The 25,653-nt window shown below is 42.6% G+C and overlaps 1 protein-coding gene across 1 annotated transcript; it reads right to left on the minus strand.

Moving 5' to 3' along the window:
- Positions 1 to 1,307: 1,307 nt before the first annotated feature.
- Positions 1,308 to 25,406, minus strand: abhd3 (abhydrolase domain containing 3, phospholipase). Its single transcript, XM_083781863.1, has 9 exons — positions 25,145 to 25,406; positions 23,507 to 23,670; positions 18,483 to 18,665; positions 16,333 to 16,378; positions 12,886 to 12,998; positions 7,984 to 8,157; positions 5,455 to 5,503; positions 4,344 to 4,509; positions 1,308 to 3,484 (listed from the first exon to the last, which is right to left on the minus strand). The coding sequence occupies exons 1-9, from the start codon at positions 25,304 to 25,306 to the stop codon at positions 3,306 to 3,308; spliced, it is 1,236 nt and encodes a 411-aa protein (XP_083637989.1). The 5' UTR covers positions 25,307 to 25,406; the 3' UTR covers positions 1,308 to 3,305.
- Positions 25,407 to 25,653: the final 247 nt, after the last annotated feature.

The raw sequence follows: 25,653 nt of genomic DNA on the forward strand, positions 1-25,653 counted from the left end.
CATGGCAGGTCATTCTTCTTCTTTGGTCATTCAAGCGTTCCAATATTGTCCGCGAATGCATTACAAGCTGAACCACACGGCAGAAGAGACAGAAGACAAAAATAAGGACTCCACTACACTCTATTTAATAATTTATTAAATACAGCATAATACTGTACAGTCATGTTGATAATGTGCATATATTACTACGATACTATACAGACAATTATTTTTAAAATGTTATTGCTGCGACATGTTAAATATAGAATGTTCCTTTCATTATACAGTATGTCATGTATACAAAATCAAAATTCAATGTGCCACGAAAAACAAAAACCGCGCTACGGGGTTTATGCAGTGATGTCATCGTATAGGTTTCAGGATGTGGTCCGACTCACCGCGCCTTAGATGCGCACCAATGGCGTGGTAGAAAATAACAGATCTACAAGCTCAAAGATGGGACTGCAAAAGCGATGCAGCTCCTTGTGAGCTTGTAAATCTGCTATGTTTAGCACACTTGGGGCTCCACTTTCGTCACCGCTAAACCCCTTATCCATAAACTTCTTTGCCTTTTTTTTACTATTTTGCTAAACATTTTTGAATAGTTAAAATGGCCAGTCTACAAGCTCACAACGTGTCAATGTAGATTAGCTAGTTGAACTATATAACTACAAAATAGTAAAAAAAAGGCAAAAGAAGTTCAGCAATAAGGGGTTTAGCGGTGACGAAAATGGAGCCCTTGGCACGCAACTAAAATGCATGTGTAAATCAGGCTGGACACGTTGATGAAACACATGCTACTCAATGTGGCCACTTGGCAGAACAAAGAGCTCCAAACAGGAACGGGAAAGCCATCATCCTTCACACGGTGCAACGGTAGAAACCCTGCAGGCTGTCCGTACAGTAGCCCGTACAACCCCCCCCCCCCCCCCCCCCCATGATGCCATGCATCTTCTTGTAACGCAGCGTTCGCCATTCACTTCAATCAAGTCAGTTTGACATTTCTCACGGCAGCCATATTGACGTGAAATGGCAGGTAAACCGTTTCAGTAATTAAATTCATAATTAAGGTTCCTTTTCATAAAGTGTGGCAGTCAAACTCTCTGGGCCCAATTTTCATCAATGCAAACCCCAATATCCCTAAACTTTTTTTTTTTTACTATTTTGAAAAACCTTTTAAAATGGTTCCCATCTACATCAACACATTGTGAGCTTGTAGATTGGCTATTTGAACTATTCAAAAATGTTTTTCAATATAGATTATAGACAATATAGACCTATAGTTTAGGTTACAGCCTTTTTAGCTAACATGCACAATAGCAGCATCCTCAGATTCCTCACACCCTGACTTGAATGGAACATAAACTTAATTAGTATCACTGGTGATACCCGTGTTTACCTTGCCATTTGATGATAAAAATAGCGGCTTTGAAAAGGGTCTAAGTGCAATATGCCAGTCACAACACTGTACCAAGCACAGCCAACAACAGGTTAAGACTACATATCCCATCTACACCGGGACAAGGACAGCCGTGGAATTCCAGTTGTGGTCTGCTTGGCCTTTCGGGGTAAACCTCCCATATCTAACGAAATCAAGTGCCTTACATGAGGGCATTAAAAGGCATGGTACAGTAGTATAAACTAAAATAGTGCCATTTAATAACATTCCTTGTCATTAGTGATTTGTTTTCCATAATATATATATTTGTAGAACTATTTGGTTGTAAAGATAGAATGTGTTAATAAAAAGTGCATGCAGGAAAACGTCAAGAAAACGTGTTAACTGGGACATAATACTGCTTGGACAAAATGTGAATGGAAAAATGATAAAATGATAAAAACAAAATCATAACTCCACAGGATAGGACTAGAGGGGTAAATAAAAGAAAATCCCTGAGGACTACAATCCTACTGATATGATGAGTTGTAAAAGATTATGCTTCATACAAAGTAGATTCTGGAGCGCTAACTCTGAAAGTTTAATTAAGCCATTTAGACACGCGTCTGCTGGAAAGCACATCTACAAGCTCATAGCACAGCACTGAGTGCCGCGCTACGGGGCTATTTTAGATTTTTTTTAAACATGAAAATGTGGCGCAAATCTTTGAATATAATAGCAAACATTTTTAACTCATATTTTCTTCTGGGGAGTTCCTGGAACAACATATTTTCAGATGGGGGTTCGGCGGCCAATTACATATAATTTTGCGGCTCCTTGATATGTAATGGTTTGAGAACTACATAGGCTTTTCAGAAAACTGTTACGCTTTTAGAAGACATTTGTAGAATCAGCCTCCGGTCTAAATGGGTTAAAATGTAAACTTTCAGAGTTAAATGAACACACATGTGTACTTTCCATGACTCATGTTATGCAGTAGTTTTGCTCACATGGTGATGATAAACCACAATCGTCTTCATGATACGCAACTAAACGGGGTGACCACATAGTCAGCTCGTTAGCATTGACAGGCGACCATGCTTGCTTTTCAATGAGTAGGGATGTCCCGATACATTCGTTCCAAATACCACATCCCATCATAGTAGAGTTAATGAACTGTTTGAGCCACTGACTGGACGTTGCATGTGTGTGTGTGCGTGCGTGTGCGCGTGCGTGTGCGCGTGTGCTGTGTTATGTATACTGTGTGGAAAGAGAAGGAGCAGAGCGGAGGTGTTTGTTTATAGACATATCTTGTGTTGTGTAACTTGTGTTTATAGCTATCTATTCTAGCTGTATATCTCGTGTTGTGTTTATAGCTATCTATTCTAGCTGTATATCTCGTGTTGTGTTTATAGATATCTAATCTACCGGTAGCTATACCTGTATATCTCGTGTTGTGTTTATAGCAGACTCCTCACTCAAGCGTGCAACTTGCCGTTTGGGCAAAGCAAACTCCACATGCCCAAACATTTTATTTACCTGCCATATAGTGTCAACCCCTGTGTCGGAAAGGTGGTTAGACTGGCACATTCGCCCATCCCGATATGACCAAATAAGGGCATATGGGGCAGTGTTTCCGATACTGGTATCGGATATCGGGACATCTCTATCAATAAATATCATATTGATTGCAAGGCTACATACAGTTGTTGAGAAGCATGGAGGTATAAGTGCATGGTTAAAATGCAGCATAAACAAATATTCAACAAGATGTACGAATGTATGAATGAGAAACATTTTTTTTTGCTTGTGGCTGGAGGAAGAATAAACAAGGGAAAAGAAAAGGAAAAAGGAAGGAATGATGGAATAAACCGAGGAAGGAAAAACACAAAGGTGCCGTGGAAGAATTGAAGGAACCAACCAAAAGAATGAGCAGGAATTGGTTCTCCTAGCAAGATAGGTCTGTGAGTCCGCCCTCTATGACGGCCTTGGCAAACTGCTTGAAGACCCGGTCCATGTAAGTGTTCTTTCGAGGCCACAGGCCCTCCAGGAAACCAATATGGCCGCCATGACAGGTGATAAGGAGAGCCAGGTTAGGATTCTGCTTCACAGCCTCCACTGGAATGGCTGTAGACGTAGAGAACAAAAACAACGCGAAACTCAACAGAAGATTCTGTTTTTTCTTTAGCCTGTTCCAGAGCCATCTAATAGAAGAGTTACGTTATTGAGGGGGCAGAAAAACGAGCGCTCGAAGCGCTGTTCATGCAGCCTGGAGAGTGACAAGCTAGTCAGTTTGAAATACATTGTTTTCAACGAGGGTGGCGCAAATAAAGAGCAATTTTAGGCATGTGTGCAACATGCCAACTGTTTTAAAGTATTACAGTAACAACTAAAGTCTCTGTAATGTTTATGTTGTACGTTTACTACAAAACTGTTGCTGTTGCCCGAGTCCAATGCATATCTGCCTACTTCCGCTCCAGGACTTGTCCCTATTTCTCAATAGAAGTCTATGTAGGAGAGCCGCCATTGGACTAGCCTCGGAAACCCAGGCGCTGTTTCTTTCCAGGGAGAAATAAAGAAATAACCATGAAGTGAATGGAGTTTGCGTAACTCTGTCTTACTCCATGGCTCTGGCCTGCTCTATAAGTCCGGCTGACTGACGTCAGTCTGTCGGGCTTTCAGCCAGTGGTGGAATGTAACTAAGTACTTTTACATTTAGTAATTTGTTTTAGGTATTTCTACTTTAATGCTTTTACTTCTACTCCACTACATCTCGGATCCAAATATTGGAATATTATTATATTACTCCACTACATTTATTTGAAAACTTAACTAGAGTTTGATTATTAAAAAACAACACGCATTAACCACTTCAGCCCCTATATGAATTTCGGGCCATTCGAAAACAGCCGATCTACAAGCTCACGACGCGTCTCTCGACGGGATGCGTCGGTTTCAGCATGCAGGGTTTCAGCCGAAACCTTACCATGAGACGGCGAGAAGACGTCGTCGGCGGCGTTCAGACACAGCATTGGCACCTGCACAGACTTCAGCTTGTGGATGGGGCTGGCGTCGCGGTAGTAGTCGTCGTTGGTGGGATATCCGAACATGATGGAGGTGAAGCGCTCGTCGAACTCTCGGATGGTCCTCGCCTGGCACGGGGGGGGGGGGGGGAACATGTTCCATTATTATATTGAAACGTAATGGAGAAAATGACAATGGGTACATCAGTTATTTGACTGGGTGGATTATACTGTAGCCCAGGGGTGGTCAGTCGTCACCATGTCGGCCTAATTTTTGCCACGGACAAAATGAGTGGACAATAATATTACCAGAAACACGTAAATTGATAAGTTCCCTGAATGACCATGACAGGTCTGTAAAGGCCTATTCATAGTCTGGATTTTCGGTGGTGAGGTGACCACCGCTCCGGTGGTGAGGTGACCACCGGAGCTGAAATAACATTGAGCGGTGGTGAGTAAAAACAGAGAGAAGGGCTGGAGCGGTGGCGGTGGTTTGCTCTTCACCGCGGCTCAGTGACGTCATGTTGTAGTTCGGTGGTCACCTAACCACCGAAAATCCAGACTATGTATGAGCCTTAACTCTGAGAGGGTACAAATGGAACCAAATGATTTGGTTCCATTTGTACCCGCTCAGAGTTAAGGGGGTCTTTGCAAATAAAACATGTGAGAACCAGTAGTACTAGTTGGACTCTGTGAGAGGGAGATGACTGATTTAACCTGTTGTGCCTTGATCAAGTCCATGATGCACAACAGGTGCGCAGCCACACCCAGCTCTGAGTCCAGCTCTAGTTTGACTCAGGCCAGGTGTGACTGCTTAAATCAGTCATCCTCCCTCTCACAGACTCCTAATGTACCGTAAATAGTGTCACACATATATTCTCAAGAAAACCTGGAGACTGACATTCACTAGTCGGGTCTTATGATCAAAATAAGAACATTATAATGGCGTGTAGAAATCTCAAATTTGTCACGGACATGACCAAGTCTTATATTTGTCCGTGTATATGACCCCACTGGATTAGCCTCTGTATGTGTCTATTTATTCAAGTTGAAAGTTAAAGTCTATATATATACCTTCATAACATGATCTATGTCGTAACACTTTTCAAGCACTGGTCTGTGTCTGGAGAGGAGAGGAGAGAAAAAACGGCAGATGGAATGGTTTGAATGTCGAGGTCAAGGTGAACTTCATTATCACAAACATTATCACAAACAGTGTTGTTTTTAAAACCGCACACACACACACACACACACACACACACACACACACACACACACACACACACGTAATAGGTGAAATTGTTTTTGCACAATGTGACTTACTGACTGTTTTTACTGATAATTTGTGCAGCCATAGTTATTTTTTAACCTCTATTTAACCAGTAAAAACACATTGAGACTGTGAGTCTCTTTTGTAAAGTACACTTCAACGCTACATGATATCGTACATCATGTCAAATTTACACAACAGCCAAACAATACATCCATGACATACAGTACCTCGAGAAACCTATACAAAGTATACAACAATGATACACTATACTTCCAGTCTACAAACGGGCGCAAGAAATTGTGCACAGAGCAAATACACAATATACATTATGAACAGGAGAAAATAAATACATCTGAACCTGTGCAGGTGTTGGACTACATTCTGACCTGAGATCAGATTCTAAAAATGCCATGTTTCTGTGTCAGTCGTTCTTCGATTAAAAAAAAATAGCAGACCTACAAGCTCGTAGCGCGCCACTCGGTGGCGCGCTATGGGCTTGTAGATCTGCTATTTTTCAATAGCTAAAGCATAACATAACGGATAACGCTAACACCAATTGGGGTTCCTGCCCGGTTAAGATGAACCTTTTAGTGTAGTGTACGACGCTAATATATAATTAATAGGCAAACCCAGGCACTTATGTAAATCTGCTTGTCAAATAATATAAGAAAGGCAGCTGATCTACCAGCTCACAGCGCCTCGTTGTTGCAAGGCTTGTAGTTTGGCTATTTTCACAATATTCATGTGTTTACCGGGTCAAACGGCGCCGCACTCGCAATCCAACCCATTGATGCTGAGTGCCAAGCAGGGAGAGCATTGGGTCCCATTGTTACAGTCTTTGGTATGACCCGGCCGGGGATCGAACCTCCGACCTCCCAGTGTCAGGGAGGACACTCTAACCACACACTGTTTGGTCTAATAAGTACAATTTTGAGGTATTTAAGTACATTATTAAAGTATTTCCAATTTTCTACTCCACTACATCTCAGATCCAAATATTGTACTTTTACTCCACTACATTTATGTGAAAACTTTATAGTTACTAGTTACTTTGTAGATATCTTTTAATTATTATTACAAAACATACTTCAGCCCTACAGTATATATTGAAAATAGTCGATCTACAAGCTCACAGTCTGTTATTTTGTAAATATGTTTTATACCTTAGACTTCTTTAATCTTTACATTTTGGTACTTTAAAGGGTAAGGCCACTTTGGTAGAGGCGTGGTTTGGGTTGTATAGTTACCTTGCCATGATGTAATGTAACTCCAAATGTGGATTTGGAAGAAATCAAAGATAATAGTCTACTGGAAGCCACCATAGTTCCCATGTTAGTAGCTATGGCCATTTTTAGCGTGCAAGTGTTTTTTGTGCAAAACTAATGCTTGGAATGGATTCAGAATCATGAAAACCCCCTAGTTTAATATGTCACGTGCTACTTAAATAATTGCCTTTATATAGAATGTTAACGGAATGGTCACATATGCTAATAACTCAAATTGCTCAACGTGCGACTTTTAGCAACCAAGCTGAATTTAATCCATTAGGCCTATAGATAATATTTCTATCATAAAGGTTTACATTAATCACCATTACTGGGTTCATGGAATTTCCAGTTGACTATGATTGCTCCAGTGATTAGAAAATGATAATTCAAAATATACTCCTCATTGACTTACATTGTACGCTGAAACAGCTCTCAAATTCACTCTTTTAGTACATGAACAAACACAAAGTTAGACTAGAGCATCACCAAACCTCATACTGTTTTATTTTTATTTTTTTAATAAAAAATGTTAACTTCCTGTTTGTTTTGCCATTATTATTATTATTATTATTATGAAGAAATCCCGCACTGGATCTGTGGATCCGGATCCAGATCTTCAAAAGGTAAAATCAACAGGATGTTAATATTTTCATAAACAAAATAAAACGGTACGAGTTTTGGTGATGTTCTGTATTGGTGGAATCCACTTTTTTGTGTTTTGTTTACGCGTTAAAAGAGTGACTTTGTTTCAGTGTACAATGTAAGTCAACGACAACGAGGAGCATATTTTGAACGATCAATTTCTACTCACTAGAGCATTATTTTTTATTTCTTGTCCACATTTGGAGTTACATCATGGCAATGTAACTAAAGGACCACGTCACCACTTTTCAACCTATCTTCATATAATTGGTCCTCACTAATGTTCATGATAAAATACCAGCATTTTCTTTCCTACTTGGTCTGTCTCATATAGGAGGGCTGTGGGCAGTTCAGAAACCCATCATTTGGCAGATTGTTTTTAAACAAGATTTATAACAATTTTCAATCAATCAATCAGACCTGTCCACAGAGGCTTGTAGGCAGCTGGTGAGGTAGGAGTTGAAGAGGAAGCGGTCGAGGGGTTTCTCCAGCGACGCGGTGCACTCGAACACATCCCAGCCCGCCGAGAACACCACCACGCCCTTCAGGCAGGTCGCACGACCCGCGCGGCCCAGGTAGTTGGCCAGCATCATCCTGGAACACATCGAGGAAGCGGAATCAGAATTAGAATCTGAAGAATCTGAAGAATCAGAATCAGAATCAGAATCAGAATCAGAATCAGAATCAGAAACAGAAGAAGAATCAAAATCAGAAGAATCAGAATGATCAGTTTTAGAGAGGGAGGGATATAGACAGGGAGGGAGAGAGGGAAAGCGATGGGGGAAATGCTCAGTGGTGGGAGTTTTTTTTCCTGAAATGTTATCCAAACCACTCCCCCTAGTGGTTTTACCAGGTAGTATCAATACGGCAATGTAGGAATACTTTGTTACAAGTAACAGTCAGGAATTCAACATTTACTTGTAAATGTCGACTACCTATAGGTTAAGGTCTGTGCCGCCCGGGAACATACTTGTAGAGGTTACCCAAACCGCCAATGTAGGCTCGGCCGGGAGGCGAACCCGGGTTCCCCATTCCACAGGAACAGTGCGTTACCGGTCGACTAAAGAGCCATGGAGCCGCAAGTAGTAGCACAGCTTCGTATAGCCCGTTTTCTAATTTATAAAACATCTTTTGGAAATAGCAGAGCTTGTATGTCGGCCATTTCCAAATGGCCGAAATCTATATATGTAGGACTGAAGTGGTTAGTGCATGTTTCGTTGTATAATAATCAAAACTCAAAAAGCCACAAAGTAACTGCAAGTATAGTGAATAAATGTAGTGGAGTAAAAGTACAACATTTGGATCTGAGATGTAGTGGTATAGTAGTATTGGAAATTGGAAATACAAAGTACAAATGCCTCTCAACTGTACTCAAGTACAGTACTTAAGTAAATGTCCTTATAGTTATACTTTACGCCACTAGAAATGCTCCATAATAATTACAGTAGCGCAGTGCGGTAGAACGATGTCTTTGGCGTGGCCCGCTGAGAAGCTGAACCACATCATCGGCATTAACCCATTTTGACCTGAGGTCGATTAAAATAAAAGGCTTCTAAATAAAGAAATAAAATCTGAAAACCCCATGTTTCTATGTCAGTGGTGCTCAACCTTTTTCATGTCAAGGACCCCCAGAATGATCTCTGTTGGGCCACGGACCCCCCCATCTCAAAATATGTATAGTTCCAGGGACCCCCTAGAAGCCAATATTTTAGTTAAAAATGTTCACTCTGAAATATATATTCAATGACTTGCGCCACATTTTAACGATTTTTCAAAAATAGCAGACCTACAAGCTCGTAGCGCGCCACTCGGTGGCGCGCTATGAGCTTGTAGATCTGCTATTTTTCAATAGCTAAAGCATAACATAATGCTAACACCAAAAGGGGTTCCGGCCTAAAATGGGTTAAAACTGAGTTATTACGTCCCAAACAAATGTCCAACAAACAACTAAAGCTCCCCACAGTGCTCAGAACAGTGTGACGCCATAATACCCTTTGATTTAAATCCCACACAGTCTGCACAGCCAAATCCTCACTGTTGCTTTAACTAGAGTGTAAGAATTAATTTGGGTCTATTTACTTTACTGGGTTAGTATTTTTGTGGCTAGTACATTTCTCTATTCTTTTCCCACAGCAGCACATGGTATACCGGCTAGCTGAACAAATTTTTGTTTTCAATAAAAATTGCTTTTACTTTTGCTCTCAATGAAGTGGACAGACTTTACACCTATTACATTTAGTTTGAGTTACATAACAGTTTCATAAACACTTTATGCCACTCACGTGAGCTGTACTCGAAGGTTTTACTTCAATACTGTAATACAGAAATACTCTGTTACAAGGAAAAGTTTGGAAAGTACCGAAAGTATTCATTATGCAGAATGTTCCATTTCAAGTTTTCAAATAGCTGATCTACAAGCATTGTGAGCTTGTAGATCTGATTGATTGATCTGATTGATTGAATATTTTATTAGGCAACATAAATGCAAACAGCACAATGTACAGTCAGGCATTTTTGTCCAAAAAAGGATTTCACCGAAGAAAGACCTTGCGGCCTTGTTTCCATTCGGGTCCTATCCACTCACACATGACATGAATAATAAGTTAACACAGTAACAGTAAGTGATATAACAATAATAATTGAAAGCAACATATACATTTCCTCTAAACATGAAATAATACAGTATGCACAGGTTGGGGGCCGAAGGTTAATCGGAAGGGGATTATTCGCACAAAGAGGCTGAGGCGATCACCTCCTCTCCCTTTGACCTGCTGACAGGTGAATTTTTAGGCCTGTCTTGAAGGAAGCCAGTGATTAGTTTGTTTTGAGCGATGGGGGGGAGGGCATTCCACACCTGGGTAGCAGTGCTTTGGAAGGTGAATTTGCCCATATTTGTTTTATAAATGGGTGGCACCAGATCGTTGTTCACGCTCCCTCTAGTTTTATGGCTGTGGGTGTTGCTCACTTTTTTAAATTAATTAGTCAAGTAAGTATGGGTACTGAGGGCATGGAGGGTAAAGTTGCATTTACAATTTTGAAAGTCAGGCCCATCTTCAATTGCTTGACTCTGTCTTCCACCCTGAGCCAGCCTATGCTGTCAGGTGGGTCATGGGCCCTAGGTGAAGAAGAAGTCGGATTAGTTTGTATAAGTACAGTACTTAAGTAACTGACTGTACTTCGTCACTTTCCACCACTGCACATGAGACATGGCAACGCTCACTGAAGGAGGGAGAGGTGTTCAGCCCTGTGGGGTCAGGTCAGGTCAGGCCAGCAGGCCCGAGGGGAAAGAATTTAGCTCATTTGAATTTAGCTGGATTGGACTCTTGGAGCCATGATTGTATTAATCTGAGTTCCCAGGAAGTTTTATTTTTCGCCACTATGATTGTATAGGACCTCTTCACCACTTTTCAGCATCTCTTCATATAATTGGTCCTCACTAATGTTCATGATAAAAACACAACCCTTTTTTCACCATTACATCACCTAATCAACATGAGTTAGACTTAATATATTAGCGCCCCTCACTTCACACAGATTTTTTTACATTTTTTTAAACAAGATTTGTTTTAAAATATATTTAGATTTTTATTATCGTGCATCGAACGATAACTTTTCAGGAAAAGAAAGCCTGCAGTTTCTATTAGCTTGGATTCCCCATCGATGATGTCACTGGTGGACGGGTGTCTGAACTGCCCACAGCCCTCCTATGAGACACAGACTGAGTAGGAAAATAAAGGTGGTATTTTATCATGAACATTAGTGAGGACCTATTATAATGAAGAAAAGTGGTTGAAGTGGTCCAGTTTAAACTGTAATGGTGAATTCAGCACATTCAGGGCTGCTGGCGGAGCTAGCATTCTACTGCAGTACAATGCATTCTTACCCTTGAGTGACTTGAACTAGGGAACGTTTGAGCATCCCCTACTCTGGAGAAGTAGTTTGCCAAGTAGACCTACTTGGGAACAGCTCCTTTGACTATATTATCAAAAACATTCGGGGCTTAGCCCAGCTCAGAAATCTTTAGATTTTCACCCGACAATTACAAACATTTTCAATGTATACAGGAAGTAAAGCGGAGATGAACTTAAAGGAGATATAGACAACTTCCAGTGTTTGTACACAGAAGTAAGTGAGTTTCCATCCCCCGTCATTCTATTGGCCCGAGCCATGTCACTTCAGGCTGTGTGCATAGTGAGTACTTTAAGTACATTTTGATGCCAATACTTTTGTACTTTCACTCTTTCACTTTTGAATTCCGGACTTTTACTTGTAACGGAGTATTTCTATATTGCAGTATTTTGTTTTATATATATTATTTTTTTATCCCACGATTTTGTAACCCATTTTTCACCCCTGTGTCAATCATCTAATGTGATCCTGGGCTCTACACACCCTCCACCATATAGTCCCCATATATGGGGGACAAGGGGAGAGCAACGGACTTGAACTCATGCTTCCTTCATGCCTGAGTGTCCAAGTTGCTCCTTTACACCTGACAGGGGGGAGTTTCCCTGGTTGGACGTAGTTCTATATTGCAGTATTGATACTTTTACTTAGCCTAAGTAAAGAATGTGAGTGCCGGTACTTTTTCTTGTGTCTTGCTTTTCTCCTGTTCTCTGTCTTCGGTGTCTTGGACGCCCTTCTATGGGCTCTGTCAGCAGGCTGGGGAGATAGGCTCCGCAGTACGTACACAAGCAGTGGCAGCACAGAAACGTGTGGGGAGGAGGACTTATTTGCATAATGGTTAAAATAATAATACAAATTGGCTACTTTAAATTTCCAGAGCATTAGTGCCAGCATTAGCTTTAACTTTAGCATTGTTGCCTAACTTTAGCATTGCTTAGCGTAGGGCTGGAAGTCGAGTAGAGTCGAGTTGAGCTGGCACCATGCAGTGCCTGCAATTCGCAAATGCCCGTTTCGAATTGCAGCCGCCCATAGGTGCTCTTTGAGATCGGTTTTGAAGGAGTCTAGGGATTCACATTGCTTATTGGCTGTTGGTAGGGCGTGCCACATTTTAGTGGCATATAGAGCTAAATTAATTTAAACCCTTTGTTTGAGCCGAATCTGGGTTGCACGTGATTTGTTGAACTGCCTCTGGTGGTGTTGTGGAGTTTGACATTAAGGAACTTAAGGAAGTATTTAGACGGGTACATGGATATATCGGTGGTGTAGCGAATCTTGTAGACCCATGCAGGCCCATTGCACGATGCTGTACTCTTGTCGTCAACCCTAAGCCTATATAGCATCGGACTGCTTCACTTCAGTGTGAAGTGACACGGTATAGCATTGACAACCTTTGGTCAGCTTGTCTCTTAAACTCACCCGCCCATGGAGACTCCAGCAGCCATAATTGGAGACAGTTCATAGTTCTGCTGGATGTGCTCGATGACCGCCTCCAGGTCCTCTGTGTTGGCAGCACAGTAGGTTCTGGGAGTCTGGGGGGAATCCAAACACAATGACACTCATTCAGTCTTTGTCTTCTGAAATACAATAGTCACTGTCGGGTGTGCAAAACATAAATGTAAGTAAATTCATGTATTCACTTCATTCGTAAATGAAGTGACGAAGTAGGGCATTAAAGCTAATATAATTTTTATTCAGACAGCCAGCAATGAGTAAAACGCCCCCAAAAGAAATGTAGTCTATGTGACACATCTAGGGGCCACAATCTGCATTCAAAGATGTTCCTAGAAGCTTTGTCATTGGTCGAAAAAAAAACCCGGTCGAAATGAATAACCAATCAGGAAGCAGACAGGCAAATCGACCAATGACAAAGAATCTAGGAAAATCTTTGAATGCAGATTGTGACCCCTAGATGTGTCACAGAGACAAAAGTTTTTGGGAGCGTTTTACGCATAAAATAAAGGTCATTAAAATGTTGATATATTATTGCTTATAGCAGCTTTAAGTGGCGAAAAAACCTAAAAAGTTAAAATATGGAGATGGAGATCTCTGTTTTAATAATATCTAACATGGACATAGGGTACAAACATGACCCATATGCATATCTGTGGTACCGTCGCCCATGGTCCATCTCGCCCTCTTTTTTTCTACGACCTCACGCTGACCGCTCGGTGTGGCGGTTCTTGTATTCTTTATTTTGTTTTACTGAGAATAAGGTTTGAAATAAGTTTAGGGTTAGGCATAGTTTTACTGGGGTTAAGTTTAGACATAGGGTTAGGTTTTGACACCGTTTTACTGAGGCTACGGTTAGGAATAAGGTTAGGTTTAACCGTTTAAGCATAATTTACTTTAGGTTACTTTATAAATACCAGGCTGAGCAGTTCTGCCGGCTGTATACGCCCGGCACGAGTTGGTAAAAGGGTGACTTTGTTGGTATTCGATCTGTGCAGCAAAACACAGACACTAAGGAAATCTTGAACCAAAATACCAAGGTTTTCTCAAAGGAAATGAATAAGTTGGGGATATAGAAATATGGTAACATAATGACAATACCACCAGTAGCAGCCTATACAACAACCAGGTCACGTTGTTGTTTTTACATCATAAAAATGTAACACAGCACTATCCGATATCCATGCCCATTGGGAAATGAGGTTAATCTTTCTGAGCCCGAAACTGTTTGCCAGGCAATCGCCTTTACTTGACGAACACAACAAATCACCTCTTACTTGGAGGAGTCCATTTAACAAGGCCAACTCTTGTGTTGCAGTTGTCTCTCCTCAGCTATGGCCCTTCATTGAAATTCAAGCAGAATGCGCAGGGAAAGTAAAATGCCTGTTTTCGGCCCTCATGCAGGCTGTGTTCTTCTCATAGGCCAACACAGGTGCAGTGACTTAACATAATAGAGCCCGTTTAAAAACTCTGGTACACAGCTTGCTGAGATCGAGATTAAATACTTGTACCATAATTATTCAGCCTTGCTTGGTTACCGTAACAAATAAAGGGAACCAGCAGGTTTTGGCTGATCTCATATAGAGATACGTGTGCTAAAGAAAATGTACTGTAACTGCTATTCAAGCAGAGGTCTAGAATTAGGGCAGTAGCATTTGTACTGTTCTTTTAGACAGAGGGCATCTCTCACATAGTGGGCCACTCTGAAGCGCTGGCCTATTTATTAAACAATGGAGTCTATTCACAATTGGCGGAACACACTGACAACAACGTATGAATGCTAAGTCATTTTCATGAAATGTTGCTCAAATACCCAGGGTGTTTTTCCACCGTCAGTTCTTTGTATAGTGGCAATTTTTCTTTGAGGTGCGCTAGCTCCTCCTATGTACAGCTTTGTGTGTGTAAGTGCGCGTGTGCACACAGAATATGCTCAGCTGATTGGCTGAGCACGGAATGTGATGTACTGTATATGACGATAAGAGCACCCCTCACTTCACACGAGTGTCCTTTTTTTTTTTAGTTCAGTTGAGGTCACCAAATCTCAAAGAAACTTTCAAATGAGCTATAGTCAGTGTGGGACAACAACAATGGCGACTATACAGTGCAAGGCATAGACAAGCCATTGACGCAATGACATTTATCAAACGGCAACATTGTCAGCTAAACCTTGGCTGCAAGACACACTACCATGTCTTGTAGAGCATGTGGGCGACTGGCGGCCCCCGCCATCACTTAATGCGGCCCGCAGGTCAATATCCCAACATTGATATATTATTGATTTCAGCTAATTACTAGTAAAATGTTAATGTCTTTTTTTTTAAGATATTTTTTTTTCTTACGCCTTTTATTGGTTTTTTGAAGGGACAGACAGTAGGCTGACAGGAAACGAGAGAGAGATGGGGGATGACATGCAGTAAAGGCCGTGTCGGGCTCGGGAGTCGAACCTGCGGCACACTGCGACTGGATTACCAGTCGGGTGCCCAGACGGTTACGCCACCGCCTGGGCTAATGTCTTTTTTTTAATGTCCAATGTATATTTGCATTTAGTTCGTAAAGTTAACATAGCTATAACTAAATGCATTTGAAATTAAATAAAAATGTTACTTTTCAGGATTCCAATTTAAAAAAATAGCAAAAGATTATTCAGGATTTAAATTCAAATCTAGTAAAAAATAGCTGATCTACAAGCTCAAAAAGCATCGCAGTGCGTCGCATTTTGAGCTTGTAGATCGTCATTTGTTTTTTGCTACGACAGTAATAATTATGCAATGTGGCCCTCTGCAGTGAGTGTGGAAATACAGTGGCCCTCTCCATTGTCAAAGTTGCCCACCCCTGTTGTAGACGAAGGGAGATGGTTGCATGGGTGACACTGACCGTATATTTAGTATGATAAGAAAGGCACTGGCTATTCTGCAGACATGACAAGAATGTGCCCCTCCAGAAGCATATACTCACTGTAGCGCGTGTTAAAACAGACAGACATTGCGCGGGAGCTTAGGCCCATTTTGTTGACTAAATATAACTGTGAGAATAGGAGGACAGGCCAGGTGTCTGAACTAGTGCACGTGCCGTGACAAGGTCATGTTCCTTTGGGCCGGCAATAAAATACACTATCTGTCCACCTGCAACTTAATCCCTGCTATGGGTCAACATCATGGCCTGTCTGTCTGTCTGTACATGCAGTCCACATGACACGTGTGCACAATAGACATGCTCTGAGCCGGCTGAAGCACTAGAGAGGGCATATTTCTTAATGTCATAATCCTATTTTCCTTTGTAACCACACACGCACATCTCTGGTGTTCTGGTGTTCAAATAAAGAATATATCTAAAAAGAATTGAGCAGCTATTTTTTATTTTTATTTTTTTTAAACATTGTGTATGTATACATGTGTGTGACTGACTGAGTCTTACCAGCAGTGTTTCACCAGACACCCCTCTGTTGTTGAATACCACACATCTGAAACAGTCAAAAGAAACGTGCTCATGAATTCATATATTAAATACATTTGAATGACAGTACAGCCATCTTTGTCTGCCCTTTGAATTTGATTCTACAAGATTCTGCGTTTAATCACTAATTACGCCTTTTCTTGCCTACAACAGTTGGAATTAATTAATAATAAATAAAATAGTCCTTTTTATAGTTAGTGGTTAAATCACCTGTACACTGCAACAGTGGATGCTTTTAAACTGTGCATGACTGCAGTCTACAAGTATAGCCTACTGACTGTGCCAAGTGCACATTCACAGGAACACCTTGGCCCAAATTCACTTTTTTTCCCCTCCTAAATGATCTTCATTTTAAGAAAGTGGACTGGGAATACAATGACATATCATAACGAGACACAGCTGTATAGAATCATGTTGTTTATAGCTATTGGAGACTAAAGTCCCTCCCACACACACACACACACACACACATGCACGCACATACACGCGCACGCACACACGGCTCACTAGTCATCTATTATCTGCAGGAGCCACAGCTACTGTTTCTATATCACTGTAAAGTCAGCAGCTGCAAGGGTGCAGTCAAACGGGGGCTAGGTGGGAGTGCTTACGTAGTACAGTATACGTACCTCACTCACTGCAGCACAGAAGCACCAGTGGCGGAAAAGTAACTAAGCACTTTTACTTAAGTACTGTACTTATAAGGACAATTTTGAGGTATTTGTGCTTTACTATATGAGCATGTCAAATTTGCTGTATACATTTGCTTCTGCTCCACTACATTTCGGAAAGCAAATATTGTACGTTTACTCCACTACAGTTATTTGAAAACGTTAGTTACTATAGTTACTTTATCAAATTTTTTGTATTATTACAAAACATACAGTAACCAGCACTTCAGCCCTATACACATTTCGGCCATTTGAAAATCATCATCATCATCATCATACCACGGAGGTAATGCAGGAACGCCTACTGAGTGGCAAAGAAACGACATTCTGGCCTTGACAGCTCGTACATCCACACAGAAAAGTCCTGTCTGATTGTATTAAACAATATTAAACAACGTTAAACTCACTTTGCCACTCGATTTGCCATTTACTTTATGCATGCGCATACCCTCTCTATGCGACGCATTGTGAGCTTTATATATATCGTCTATTTTCAAAAGATTATTATACATTTGACAACTTGAGTACCTTTAACTTTTGGTATACATTTCTATACCAATACTTTTGTACATTTCGGATTCCGGGACTTGCAGTATTGATACTTTTACTTAAGTAAAACAATTGAGTACTTTTCTCCACCACTGCAGCAGAGCAAACCACGCCGGACAGGACTATATAAGCTGCGCAGCTCGTACCAGCTGATAAACTGTGACTCATTAAAGTCTACGCAGACAGCGGGGCGGACGGGCCAAAAGATGCTGAGTTTGCCCTGCTTCGTCTTCTCATTTCCTTCCACGTTCCGTTTGAAAGAATGTAGTGCAGGGAACACAGAAGGGGGTGTTTTGTTTGGGGAGAGAATTGTAGAGAGAGAGAGAGAGAGCGGGGGTGGGGTAGAGAAAATACGGTCTCCCTCTGCAGCGATGCGTTTGCAAATGCTTGGCCATTTGCCAAGACAGCACTGGACACTATAGGGTGCACCACTTCTCCACTGCACCTGCTCACCTGACCCAAGTGTTGCTTTAACTCAGACGAGTGTACAAATTAAGCCTGATACATACGGGTCCATTTGGCTCCATTTGTATTCATCTGAACCATTGCATTTATAGTTGCATTTATACTAGCGTACGCGCTTTGGAGTTAAACGCAAAGGAGTAAAAATGCAAAGGATTTTACTGTGTATACTGTATTCTGCAAACATCGACCTGAATGAAGACATATATTCACATGAATGGCTCGTATCAATGGCACACACACACACACACACACACACACACACACACGCACACACACACACACACACACACACACACACACACACACACACACACACACACACACACACACACACACCCGTCGTGTGCATGCCGGGCACAATGCCCAGCAGCGAGTCTCTCGATCTGCATGCCTGCCAGCTAGGAGGAGGAGGACAGGACCACCCACCTATAGCCCAGATCGCGGCTCTGCTGGACCATGTGCAGTATGTAGGACTCTCTGCTGGTTCCGGTGAGGCCCGGGAGCAGCAGCACCGTGGGCCTGGTGGCCGGGTCGGGGTGAGAGGGACTGCCATGGTTGTCGGACCAGTCCAAGGAGATCTGGCCTCCGTCTGCCGCCTTGATGAGCTCACTGCGGAAACACACAGGCGGGGACACGTGTATACCAACAACTCAGTACGACAAGGATACTATAGACCAAGAAGGCCTGGGCCGTGTGGCTCAGCGGTCCAGGCAACCTTGGCTTGGTAATCCAGTCTGGCAGTGTGCCGCGGGTTCGACTCCCGATCCCGACGGCCTTTACTGTGTGTCACCCCCCTCCCCCACCACCATCTCTCTCCCCATATCCCTCTATATAAAATAAAGGCGAAGGCCACAAAAAACATTTAGAAAAAGATACTAACCAATCCTATGTTTGTGTGTGTGCATGCGTGTGTGGTGGGCACATATAGGCACACCTTTGCGTCAAGAAACCCCCTATAGAGCAGGCGTCGTCTCATCCTGGTTTTTAGACGGCTGGTGGATTGGAAATGACGCTATAGTGCGGCGTGGCTCCGACTTGTATAGCGTCGCCAACAAAGAAAAGGAAACGCTTTGCCGACGACGCTACAAGTTGAAGCCGCGCACATTTCCGCGTCATTTCCGTCCACCCGCCGTCTAAAAACCAGGAAGAGACGCCTGACTCTATAGGTGTTTTCTTGGCGCCTCTTGATGCGAAGGCGTGCCCGCACCCTATGAGCAATTGCGCATGTGCTTGCGTGCGTGTGTCTCACTTATCTCCCTCTCTTTAATACACACACATGACTCTTGTTTTTAAAGCATGCCATTATTATTATTATTATGCACACAAGCAAATTACGGTAATTAGGTATCATCACACAATACTGCAAAGACAAAGACAAATACAAATGCGATACATTGTCGTACATACATTGATGTAGCTTTAAATTCAATTGTCACCGCTAACGGTCGAGTCCGCTGTTGTCACAGTGTATGAAATGAACGTTGTCTCTCGCAGCTGTTCATATCACGTGGCTATAAAGTGAACCTACGGCGGGGGAAACTGTACACCGGCAGTACAACAAGCCTCCTTTCTGACAAGCTTCTCAAGCTTTTTTATTCCCCGCAGGTAAAATGATTTACCCCGACACGTCAATCAACGACGGCGTCAAAGGGAATTGCATATGGCTGCTTTAGTGGAGTCCTCCCACACAGGTGCCGATTTGACTGCTCGCAGAGTGCACAAAAGGAACTCACATGTCCATTTTGGTTCTACTTGGTACACACTCTCTCGGGGGTTAAATGGACATTCTGGGTTTTGCAGTGCACACCTGCACACAGCTCATTGTGACGAGCGTTTCATTTCCCCTGAGGTCGTCGTCCTGTCAGAGTGCTATTCACTCTTGGAGAGAAAGGGGGGTGGTGGGGGGGGGGGGTCCTTGCACCAATGTACTGTATCTCTGTCATATCCTCTGTGTTAATTGAACTCAGAGACGACTCGAGAGTGTACGAATGAAACCATAATGGACCCTTTAAATGGTCCATTTGGTCACATTTTTACACTCAAGGAGGATAAATAAACGCGGCTGAGGAATACTAATGGTTATATAGGGCAAATTAATAATCCGGGGCTACACATGTAGGCTGGAAGATGGGGTCATTTAGGGCCAGTGCAATCCATCTTAACTGCAATGCTCACACACACGCACGCACACACACACACACACACACACACACACACACACACACACACACACACACACACACACACACACACACACACACACACACACACACACACACACACACACACACACACACACACACACACACACACACACACACACACACACACACACACACACACACACACACACACACACACACACACACACACACACAGAGAGCAGTAGAGTAAACCTGGCCAGTACAGGCCGTGCTGCGTGGAGACATCAGCATGAAATTACAGAACCGCCATAAAATATGCACCCTTAAGGCCAGACTTGAAAGTGAAGGAGGCCCAAATCCACAGTGAGCAACACACAAAGCTTTTATAGCGGCTATACAAGGTTCGCTGTTCGTGTCCAAACTGTTTCCATATTTGAACATGTCTAAACACCCAAGGGCCAACTATACATCTCCTGGCATAACTTCGGACTATAACATGATGCATATTGCATCACATTTAAACGATTCAATTTAACCAACATCAATATTTAATATGAATGGTCTTTTGTCAGGTGTGTGCCGTGAACAAAAAAGTGTAACTGATCTTTTCACATTACCAAACGTCACCAGACGAGCTTACACACGCAGCAGCTGGTAAAAAAGAAGAAAGAAAGCAATACTAGGAACAAGGAACACTAACAAATGATATACTCTGGGAAACATTACCACATTACCAAATGTAACCAGACGACAAGGTAAAAGAAAAGAAAAGACGCCGAAACGCGTACGTTGTTGTGCTGTCTGCTTTGCAGCATATACCATACCTATGATGAAACAATAAAGTGCCTAAGGGCCGATTCATACTACTATTTTACCGCTGTTTCGGCGCTGTAGTGCCGAAATGATTTCGGCTCGTCAGAAATTTTCAGTAGCACCGAAGAGCCGACTTTAGGACGGTACCCGCCCCCCCGAACCTCAAATGACGTCACATTGTAGGCTCTACAGCGCCGAACCGACTTTTATTCGGCTCTAAAATAGGAGTATGAATCGGCCCTTAAAGGACAGTTCCGTGAGTGCTGGTATTCTCTTGTTTAAAAGTTACTTCCCCAACCGTGCACCCGGTACAAAAACTTCTTTCTGGCCATGACAGCCCATACATCCAAACAAACGTCCTATCTGATTGTATTAAACGCCATTAAACTCCCTTTGCCACTCAATTTGGCACTCGCTTTATGCATGTGCATAATACCCTCCATTCAGGCATGAAGCTGGGGGCCGTATAAGATTTGTCCCAGGGCCACATTATAGTCCCGCGGGCCACACTTTGGACACCCCTGCAGTCTACTGGGAGCGGACTTTCTCACAGATGGATACATCAGACAGCTTTCAGGGTCTATATGTCATTGGGCAAACCTTGGGGGTAACTTGATTATGGGTGGATGTCGTATATGGATGGAGGGAAAATGTGATAACGTCAGAACATGTCATCGATGTCACCGGGTTTGATCATAGATGGGTGCATCTGCAGGACTTGACATGGTGGCCCCTCTGCATTGTGGGCAAGTGTTTCTCGTCGATAGAGGGCATGTACAGTCAAAATATGAAAGGTAATGTTGTGAATGTCCTTGTTGGAGACAATGCGAATGATATAGGACAAAACACCTGGGGCAAATGTCCATAACATAATTATGTGTCGTTGGTAATTGAATGTAAAGAACGGACAGCCAACAAGTTACTTCATGACTGTATGTTTTTTTGTCCCCAACTCACCTATACCAATTTATAAATAATATGCTACAGATAAACCTAAGCATTCTTGGGGGAAAAACCGACCACCACACACTGCACTCATCACAAGGAACGTGATAACAATGGACTATAATATATGGATCCTCAGGCCAGGACTTTGCCTGTAGATTTGTAAACATTTGGGACATAAATGCACCATGTGTCTGTCTGTCTGTCTGTCTGTCTGTCTGTCTGTCTGTCTGTCTGTCTGTCTGTCTGTCTGTCTGTCTGTCTGTCTGTCTGTCTGTCTGTCTGTCTGTCTGTCTGTCTGTCTGTCTGTCTGTCTGTCTGTCTGTCTGTAATGCACGTAACTCGAGAACCTTTCGCACCACCGACTTTTCAAATTGGACACACACGTTCCACACCACAAGATCATAAATAGCTGATCCACTCGCTGCTGTTCGCCCTAAGCACCAACACAGTTCATTTGGACGATGACGACGTCAGCAAGATACGCACAGGAAACTTAGAACGACTACAATGTATTTCTTTTTCTTTAGGAGGAGACAGCTCTCCACTCTCCACTCACCACAGGGGGTGCAGTGCCCGGTGTCAAGTCGGTCGGACACACACAGTTGTCCAAAACCGCCACAAAAGGCCTATCTATGCCCGGGCTCTGGATATAGGGCTCCAAATATGGAGCTGACCTGTTCTGACGTCACAACACTCCATATAGTGGCATGTGTCTCACACAGAACTCCAGAACTATAGGAATAAACGGCCAAAGAGAGACAGATACAGAAATATCCATATATGGGCATAAAAAGGGACACAGACAGATGGGCGGAGCGGGTACTGCAACGGGTATTGCATAGCCAGGTGGGGGCATGGAACTCCAACTTCCATCGTTACCCACTCTGTGCTCTATACAGCCGGGCACCGGTCTATAGTCTCTTTAACCGCATCCACACATGTATGACCATATGAATGAAATGACATGGCAATGTTCACATGGTCCACAGACCACCTAATCCCGATGAGGATGATGTAAACACCCCTCCCCACTATAGTTTTAAATAATTCCAATGTGGGGGCCGGGGGTTATGGAAACTGAAGAGAATTGGCCAATAGTACCATTTATCCTCAAAAGAATGTACAGTAGCAGCTACAGTGGACTCGGGCCGACATCTCGGCACAATCACCCATTCACCTTTGAGCTTTTGAGTCTCGGTCACGAGCAAGAGTGGGATTTGTTTCCTGGTGTGAAACTTGTATTATAAGGAATCAAAGACGCAAAGTGACCAGTCACCACATGCAAAATTCTTATGCTTTTAATAAACCAACCTGCCCTCATAGCAGGCCTGGAATAGAAGGCTAATATAATTTCTGGTATTAAATTACTCTACAGCCAATGTTCCAGCTTTAAGTTCATATCCCACACATGTGAGGTGTACCTCGTTATCCCGCCATACGCACGCCACCAGTTTGCCCATTTCAACCTGGGATAAGCAATTGCTTTTCAAGAAACAAAGCAATTTTTCATTTTCTGTACTTAATACTATACTTACTACTACTTACTTTCTGTAGCTGACCCCGGGTTTGGCTGTAACAAAGGGCCTCAGTAGGGTCTGGATGCGACTCTCCCAGCACCAAAAGGTGGGGTAGTAGGTTTCTGACACCACTGGACATTGTTCCCTCAGAAACTGATAGAACTTCTTACCTCCCGAGATGAGTTGTGGTTTCTACAAAACAAAATGATGATTATAGCTCACATTAGCATGAAAGAAGTCCTACAGCGTGATTGTCACAGGTACACGTTTTTGCCCAATGTTGCAGTCTCGCAACCTTTATCAAGAAAATGACAATGTTGTTGGAAAAAAAACACCATCACAAGTGACAAATAAACTGGTATACCATGTGTTTGAAGTCGAAGGAGAGTCATTGTTGTTTTTTACTACTGGTCTTTACTTCTGTATCAAATTACTGGTCAATGTCTAACTGACTGTCAGTGAGTAACATACACACTGATTTTATAAATATATATATGTTACAGTACATATTGTGGGGAAACTCACCGTTTTTATCGCTTGTACTGGTTTCTCTAACAAGCAGGCACACTCACACACACACACACACACACACACACACACACACACACACACACACACACACACACACACACACACACACACACACACACACACACACACACACACACACACACACACACACACACACACACACACACAACATACAGTATGCCTACAGTATCTTTATGAGATCATGTGGGAATATAAGTATTATTATATAAGTGTTTATTGTAGAAGAGAGGAGGGTCCTGCTGGGCCTGACCTCTCACCCACTGTCTGTACTGTGTCACACTTATGTTATGTTATGACCACAGCAGGTCATAACTCATGACAGCAGCACATCTGTAAGACGCTGCATGATTGGCTTTTCTACTTTATTACACATTAGCTTTTGTGTGATTCAAATTAACACAAATTCAAATTCAAATTAATACTGCGTCATGAGAAATGTAGGCCTACATATTAAGATATTGACTGGTAACTAATAGGTAGCCACTCATTTTGGTCTACACCACACTTGAAGGGTATAGCTATAATAGCTTAGACCAGTGGTTTTCAACCAGTGACCACCAGTGGGCCTTGGGAGGGGGTTCCAGGTGGTCCCCAGCTAAATGATGGAGAGTTGCCAACCAAATGGACAATTATACATATGTAACTATAACGTTATTTTTAAACACAAGAAGTCTACACAATTCAATGTTTGCCTGTTATCTTGGTATACCAACATCAATACAGCATGGAATTGTCAACAAAATATTATTATTATTATTTATTTATTTTAATCTCATCAATCCGTGGCTCAAATACCCAATTAATAACGGGCCTTGATATGAAAAGGGTTGACAACCACTGGCATAGACTTTCACTGCCTCCCATCACATCACATCACAACATCACACGTGCGGGCGTATAAACGTCAGGGATGCAGAGCAACCTAATCTATGTATCCAATACTATCCATCCATCAGCGAAAGCAGCGGCAGTGCAGCTAGGGTGCAATGGCTTACAGCAGTGCTCCTCTGAGGACAACATAACGCTGACTAAACGCCAACGGTGGCCGCGATATGATCATATGAAACGTGGATGGTTCTTCAAAGCAGCCGTTTTTTTTTTTTTAGATCCCTACCTTTGCTACAGATATCAAGTAGTAGCAGGTATATGCTGCGCTGAAACCCAGCACCAGGGACAGAGCCACTCCAGATCCAAATAGCCCGACTTTCACTTGGTTTTCGAGGTACAACGAGAGGTCCCTTGTCAAAACGTTGAAATTGAAGTCCAGGGAGATCATTGCAAGGTCGCTCGATGTTCACCCTCCTCGCACTGCAAGGATAGCGGCCGCTGCGGCTCAAGTGAAATGTCAGCGCTCTTCGTCTGGATGCCTGCGGTGCTGACTGTGTACGGCCGGTGCTGCTAGTGTGAAGGAGACCGTCAAGGGGAGCTGAGCCGGAGCGATATACACACTGGCGGATGATGGCGCTCTCTGACCAACTATATATGATTCGATAAATTCGAGCAGATCAGAGTCTGACGACGCCACCTACCATTACTAAAGCGGTTCTACAACACATGATCACACTGACACTAATGCGGAGATCCAGCTTTTATAGTGATGATAGGCTGTTCAACCCAGAAACA

Source organism: Protomyctophum parallelum (assembly GCF_964188405.1).
Source record: "Protomyctophum parallelum genome assembly, chromosome: 14".
NCBI classification, from domain to species: Eukaryota; Metazoa; Chordata; class Actinopteri; order Myctophiformes; family Myctophidae; genus Protomyctophum; species Protomyctophum parallelum.

What these genes read in the sequence shown, in the direction of transcription:
- abhd3 (XM_083781863.1), bottom strand. Translation starts at nt 25,306, where the DNA reads ATGATCTCCCTGGACTTCAATTTCAACGTTTTGACAAGGGACCTCTCG. An exon ending in CCCGGGGTCAGCTACAGAAA is followed by an intron (nt 18,666 to 23,506) that starts GTAAGTAGTAGT and finishes GTGTTTCCGCAG; the next exon opens with TGAGCTCATCAAGGCGGCAG. An exon ending in ACATAGATCATGTTATGAAG is followed by an intron (nt 4,510 to 5,454) that starts GTATATATATAG and finishes CCCCCGTGCCAG; the next exon opens with GCGAGGACCATCCGAGAGTT.